General features: G+C 37.4%; 1 protein-coding gene across 2 annotated transcripts in view; it reads right to left on the reverse strand.

Moving 5' to 3' along the window:
- Positions 1-337: 337 nt before the first annotated feature.
- Positions 338-7,775, reverse strand: part of olfm2a (olfactomedin 2a) — a 201,777-nt gene continuing 194,339 nt past the window's right edge. For both annotated transcript variants that reach the window (XM_056454091.1, XM_056454090.1), the window contains exon 6: positions 338-1,291. In XM_056454091.1, coding sequence (XP_056310066.1) covers positions 617-1,291 — 675 coding nt within the window. In that variant the 3' untranslated portion in view covers positions 338-616. The remainder of the gene's footprint in view (positions 1,292-7,775) is intronic.

The raw sequence follows: 7,775 nt of genomic DNA on the forward strand, positions 1-7,775 counted from the left end.
TTTCTCCTCTGCCACCTCACCTTTCAGCCCTTCATGTCACTGAGCTCCGCCTGACTGACGTCTCTCCTCAGGATGGCTGACACCAAACAGGAGCTGGATTCACTTCCTGAGGCAGTGAAGAGAAGCTCGGCTCATCCTGCTATGGCACATCTCTGGTTTCATTACAGCTGGAGGTTAGAGAAAGGCTTTGTAAAAGATTTCTCTAAAAAATAATGAGCGATCAAGCATTTACAAAACCGTTTTTTTTTAGCTACAACAGCATGCAGCCATTAGTAACCATCAGCATCTGGAAGAAAAGAAAAACAAAGGAAATAAAAAGTTGAAACTCGAAAAATGGTAAAGTTTGATGTTTATTTATTCTTTTTTTCCACAAATAAAAAGAAAGTACTCATGCTGAATCATCACAGGAAAGAAAATAAAGGCTCCGTCCATTTATCAGTACCAATCTTGCTCTCCTCAGAACATTAGATGATTAATAGCACTCTATGAAGTTTGGAATGCAGTAAAAAAGTTTAAACTTTAGTCCCCCCTCCACATAAGTGAGTGTATTTGTGTGTTATATTAGTGTGTGTGTGCATTTGTGTATGAGCAAATGTGTTTGTAAGGTCTGAATGACCTAGTCCTCAGCGGTTTTGATGACCTGGAACAACGTGACGTTGTAGAGGACTTGATGTCCGTTGTTCCAGGTGTAGAGAACTCTTTCTCGGGGATTGTAGTCCATCATGGAGATGTGGGAGTATTGGTTATGGAAGGGGATGTCTGTGTACTCATAGGTCGAGGTGTTGGTGTAATATGCGAAGTAGATTTTAGCACCGGCCAAGTGGGAGTTGGTTACATAGAGAGTGCCACAGATCATGAAGGACTCGCCTGCGCTTCGTTTGGGGAAGCCTGTGTCCCACGTTTGAAGCACTTCCAGGCTTTGCGGCTCTAGACGGCTAATGACGATGTTTCCGGCATTGGGAATGGTGGTGTAGACAGCCCACAGACCATTCTCATCAGCCATGAGGTCGATGTCAGATGATCCACCCCAGGAGTAGGGAAAGGTGTTGTTGTAGCCTGCACCGCTAAGGCTCCGCTGCACGAGGACACTTCGAGACCGGAAATGGTATTTGATGAGGATGTTGCTCTGGTATTTGTTGTAGTACAGTGAGCCATTATAGACCACGTGACCCGTACCAGCCCAAGGGTGGGGGAGGAGATGCTGGACAAAGTTCTGGCCCTTCATGAAGTCATTCATTGTGCGGTACTCCAGCACACGACGTCCCTTAAAGTAGCCATCCATTGACCACACCTGAGAAACAAGAAGATACAAATAAATTATGTAAATTACCGATGCCACAATGCTCAATATAATTTTGAAACATTCAGTATGACCTCCATGGTTTAATATGCATACAGTGGGGGAAATAAGTATGTAACACGTCACCATTTTAGAAATTTTCACCGGATTCATATATGAAAAGAAAAAATTAGCCTAACCCTAAGTTTACAAATCAAGTTATGTGTAATGAAATTAAATGAGGGTGGCACAGTGAGTAACGATGTCGCCTCACAGCAAGAAGGTCGCTGGTTCGAAAAGAAAATGAATGAAAATGAAATGACTTATTGAATGAAGAAAGTACTGAACACATGAAAAAAGAAAGGTCTGGAAAGGCAGTGAAAGCCCAGACAGCATGAAACTGGCATGTAATTTGTAAGTTATTTGCAATTAGATTTAGTGGAATTTGTGCTCTGCGTTTTACCAATCCTAATGCACAAACACATCAGTGAGAACTTAACACACCACTATTAACACAAACCCGAAGCAGTGGACAAAATGGAGTTACACTGTGGAAATTAATCTGAACAGGTAAATTAATGTTACAACATGTCCATGTCCAAATTTTATGTCAACTTAACTGACATCAAGAATAACCAGTTGGTTATGTATTCGAATGTAAACATGTAAGAAATTATATGTGTTATCTGTAACTTTCTCAGTGTGCTGGATATGTGTATTGTCTTAAAGTGAAAACTCTCATTGAGGCTGTTTTTAGAATCAATCATACAGCAAAAGCAGGTCCGTAGCCAGATGGGGTTTGGCTGGTTCGAAAGACCCACTCCTCACTGATAAAGGTCCAGAATTAGTCCCATATTTAAACTCATTGGTCTTCTTTTAACTGCTATGCCACATAATTGTAAAAATAACCCATCTACGACTTTAAAACCAGGCGGAATACTCTTTGGTGTGACTTTAGCTAACCAGTTTTAACCAATGCAAACAATTGTTTTTTAGTCCAACATCCAGCTATGCAATAAAACATACAATCTGATGTAAGTGATGTCATCTTTCACTACTGACCAACTGTATTGTAGTTAAATAAAGAAAAAAATTTACCATTAACTTTTGAAAAGATAATGAAATCACTCACTGATCTTGACTGAATAGTTCAATAATGTTTAACCTTTTTTCAATTTATACAGTGAATTTTATATACAGTATGCAGTGATACATCACACCTGTACTGGTTTCCCTACGCTGGCTACTGATCCAGTTTAGAATTCAGTGCAAAGTACTGTTGTATGTTTTTAAATCCCTCCATGGCCTAGCCTCTAAGTATATTTCTGAGCTAATTAATATAAATCAACCTATGAGATCTCTATTTGACAGTTCCGGGATCGTGCTTGAAATGTTGTGGTGAGTTTTTTTAGTAGCAGCTCCAAGACTATGGAATGATCCAATAGACGCGGAATCGCGTCATAGGCAGAGCTTCTGTCTGCCTGGTGACTGTAGCTTTGTTGCTAAATGGCTAACATGGATTTTATTGAGAGAACTAGATATTAAAGTTTGAGGACAAACTTTATGGTGGCTTGAAAAGCCGAGTCTGAATTAGCATGTTACTAGCATGAATGAGCAAGTAACTAGCATGATTCTAACATAAATTAGCATGTAACTAGCATGATTCTAGCATGAATTAGCATGTTACTAGCATGTTTCTAGCATGAATTAGCATGATTCTAGCATGAATTAGCATGTTACTAGCATGTTTCTAGCATGAGTTAGCATGTTACTAGCATGTTTCTAGCATGAATTAGCATGTTACTAGCATGATTCTAGCATGAATTAGCATGTTACTAGCATGATTCTAGCATGAATTAGCATGTTATTAGCATGATTTTAGCATGAATTAGCATGTTTCTAGCATGATTTAGCATGTTATTAGCATGATTTTAGCATGAATTAGCATGTTTCTAGCATGAATTAGCATGCTATTAGCATGATTCTAGCATGAATTAGCATGTTAATAGCATGATTCTAGCATGAATTAGCATGTTATTAGCATGATTCTAGCATGAATTAGCATGTTACTAGCATGATTCTAGCATGAATTAGCATGTTACTAGCATGTTTCTAGCATGAATTAGCATGTTACTAGCATGATTCTAGCATGAATTAGCATGTTACTAGCATGATTCTAGCATGAATTAGCATGCTATTAGCATGATTCTAGCATGAATTAGCAAGTTTCTAGCATGATTCTAGCATGAATTAGCATGTTACTAGCATGATTCTAGCATGAATTAGCATGTTACTAGCATGTTTCTAGCATGAATTAGCATGTTACTAGCATGATTCTAGCATGAATTAGCATGTTACTAGCATGATTCTAGCATGAATTAGCATGTTACTAGCATGTTTCTAGCATGTATTAGCATGTTACTAGCATGATTCTAGCATGAATTAGCATGTTACTAGCATGATTCTAGCATGAATTAGCATGTTACTAGCATGATTCTAGCATGAATTAGCATGCTATTAGCATGATTCTAGCATGAATTAGCATGTTTCTAGCATGATTCTAGCATGAATTAGCATGTTACTAGCATGATTCTAGCATGAATTAGCATGTTACTAGCATGTTTCTAGCATGAATTAGCATGTTACTAGCAGTGGTGGTAAGAGTACAACAAATTTGTACTCAATTACAAGTACTGTTACATTGCTAAAATTATACTCAATTACAAGTAAAAGTACTGGGGTTAAAAAGTGCTTGAGTAAAAGTACAAATTACTCTTTAAAAAAAGTACTCAGAGTACAAATTACTTTTTTGCTGGTGGTATTTATTGATCCGTAATTGCTGAATCAGACAAGATCCAGACACTAAAACACATTTTACAATACACATTAGCAATATACACAAATAAAAATAGATTCTTTACAGTTTCAAATGATGCCTCTTATCTCATATGATCAAAAGACGATATGATTAAGAAAAAAATGCAGCAAACGTCGACAACGCCTTTTCCAACTTGAGGCAAAGTTTAAATCAGGGCTATTCAATTAGTTTGTCATGGGGGACAGTTCATGAAAAGCATCCCAAATGAGGGGCCGGAGAGATATGACTTGCAATATGAGTGATTACACAACAGCATATAAGAGCCCATATGCTGTATACTATTTTTGCTCTTTAAGACACCCACATTAACTTTTTCAACATTAAAATGTTAATATATTGTATTTTGAAATATCATTTAGTGCATTGTACAATAGGAAAACAATCAAATGCTGTATTTTAAAGCACAACAAAAGCAGTGCATTGCTTAAGTAGGCTTCTTCTACATTCATACATGTGTACATTCATATGTTATGTGAACTGCATAACAATTATGGATGCAACAATTGTAGATTTTGTTTGTACGATTCTTGAGAATAATGGTTTCACGGTTATCACGTCTAATGTAAGTTTAAGCTTTATATTAGGTCAGTATTCAAGTAAACTGTTGTTATCATCTGCGTTCAGACATACATAATCATTTTAATAATTTGCAATAATTCGTTTAACATATCTTTTGTTTACATTGCACTGAAAGCCACGCTACGGTGTGAAACGTTTTCTAATCGGTGTGTCTGGAAGGTGTGAGGTCCGCTTGCACGCGCATATTGGCAAATGTTCTTATATAACGAACTTGTGTGCGGAAAAGACACGATATGTGAACGGCCCGCTGCTATAGTTAATCCAGTGTGCGTAAATATTAGCCTTGGTTTAAACTCGGATCTTTAAACTAGCGCACAGGTAGCATATCTTTTAGTTGCTGCAGGTTTTTTCCGTGCGACAGAAACGCGGCGCCGAGAAGTCTTTACGATGAATTAACCGTAATTAACAAATTATCCAAATGTTTTCGGCTGCTCGCGCCACTTGCTTTTTTTGTCAGGTGAATCAGGCTCTGTCTGCGCAGCCTTCAAATGCAGCTCGTGCTGAACGACGCATGTCACTTCCTAAATAAAGCAGCCGTTTTTCAACTGAACAACAAATTTTGTTTTTGATGTCTTGGTCACACTATTTGGAGGGCCGGAACAAATTGCCTCGCGGGCCAAGTTCACCAATTGAATAGCCTGGTTTAAACGTTAAACTTTAATATCACTTCACTTACAAGTTTTGGAGAAACTTTGCTATTAATCTAATAGCGCGAAACAAACCATCAGAAACCGCAGAACGGTTGGTGTCTTGAATCTCCATGTGTAGAACAATAACTTCGTAACAATACCATCACTGCTCAGCTCACGTAAATCTGCAGCTTGTTTTTCGGCTCAAATAATGTACCAGGCTTTTCATTGGTCCGTTAAGATGAGCTTTTTTTATTGGCTACCGAAGTCAGTGGTTAAAATATTCATTTATTTACAGTACTCTGTAACGAATTGTGAATTTAAAAGTAACGAATTACATTATTCAGCTTAATTTGTACTCAAGTACAAGTAAAATTACTGACTTAAAAATATACTCATGAAAGTACAATTACCCCAAAAATGTACTTAATTACAGTAACGTGAGTAGTTGTAATTCGTTACTCCCACCACTGGTTACTAGCATGATTCTAGCATGAATTAGCATGTTACTAGCATGATTCTAGCATGAATTAGCATGTTACTAGCATGTTTCTAGCATGTATTAGCATGTTACTAGCATGATTCTAGCATGAATTAGCATGTTACTAGCATGTTTCTAGCATTGATTAGCATGTTACTAGCATGTTTCTAGCATGAATTAGCATGTTATTAGCATGATTCTAGCATGAATTAGCATGTTACTAGCATGATTCTAGCATGAATTAGCATGTTACTAGCATGTTTCTAGCATGAATTAGCATGTTACTAGCATGATTCTAGCATGAATTAGCATGTTACTAGCATGTTACTAGCATGAATTAGCATGTTACTAGCATGATTCTAGCATGAATTAGCATGATTCTAGCATGAATTAGCATGTTATTAGCATGATTCTAGCTTGAATTAGCATGTTACTAGCATGATTCTAGCATGAATTAGCATGTTACTAGCATGATTCTAGCATGGATTAGCATGTTACTAGCATGTTTCTAGCATGAATTAGCATGTTACTAGCATGATTCTAGCATGAATTAGCATGTAACTAGCATGATTCTAGCATGAATTAGCATGTTATTAGCATGATTCTAGCATGAATTAGCATGTTATTAGCATGATTCTAGCATGAATTAGCATGTTACTAGCATGATTCTAGCATGTTACTAGCATGTTTCTAGCATGAATTAGCATGTTACTAGCATGTTTCTAGCTTGAATTAGCATGTTACTAGCATGATTCTAGCATGGATTAGCATGTTACTAGCATGTTTCTAGCATGAATTAGCATGTTACTAGCATGATTCTAGCATGAATTAGCATGTTACTAGCATGATTCTAGCATGAATTAGCATGTTATTAGCATGATTCTAGCATGAATTAGCATGTTATTAGCATGATTCTAGCATGAATTAGCATGTTACTAGCATGTTTCTAGCATGAATTAGCATGTTACTAACATGATTCTAGCATGAATTAGCATGTTACTAGCATGATTCTAGCATGAATTAGCATGCTTCTAGCATGAATTAGCATGTTACTAGCATGTTTCTAGCATGAATTAGCATGTTACTAGCATGTTTCTAGCATGAATTAGCATGTTGTTAGCATGATTCTAGCATGAATTAGCATGTTTCTAGCATGAATTAGCATGTAACTAGCATGATTCTAGCATTAATTAGCATGTAACTAGCATGTTACTAGCATTAATTAGCATGTAACTAGCATGTTACTAGCATGATTCTAGCATGAGTCAGCTTGTTTCTAGCATGAATTAGCATGTTGTTAGCATGATTCTAGCATGAATTAGCATGTTACTAGCATGACTAGCATGTCACTATCGTGTTGCTAGCACCTTTCTAGCAAGATTAGCATGTCAGTAGGATGTTAAATCTGTTAGCGTGTGTTAGAATAGCTAGTCACAGTCTCTGAGACAGTTGCTAGGGTGCTGAAATTGGTTGCTAGGGAGTGGCTAGTAAGTTTAAAGGTAATCACTGATTGGCTGCTGGCTAGACTGAGTTGATTGAGGCCAGACTCTAGTCTGTAGGACAGTCTGATGCAGAGTTATGAGCTCACAAAGGTTGATCCAATGTTAAGTAAATGGGAGTCTTTTACAATGGAAGTCTATGGGACAGTTGGTAGGGTGCTGTAAGTGGTTGCTAGGGAGTGGCTAGTAAGTTAAAAAGTCATCAGTTATTGGCTGCTGGCTAGACTGAGTTAAATGAGTCCAGTTAGAAGTCTGTAGGACAGTCTGATGCAGAGTTATGAGCTCACAAAGTTTGACCCAATGTTAAGTCAATGGGACTTTTGGGATTTTTCTGGGTCGTTTTTCGGAAAACCCAAAGTCGGATCAGTTAGAAAAGATATAGCAACCCGAGTCAGACCAGTTTGAAGGTTTGACGAAAGTTTGAAGTATG

This window comes from Danio aesculapii, chromosome 3, assembly GCF_903798145.1.
Source record: "Danio aesculapii chromosome 3, fDanAes4.1, whole genome shotgun sequence".
NCBI lineage: Eukaryota > Metazoa > Chordata > Actinopteri > Cypriniformes > Danionidae > Danio > Danio aesculapii.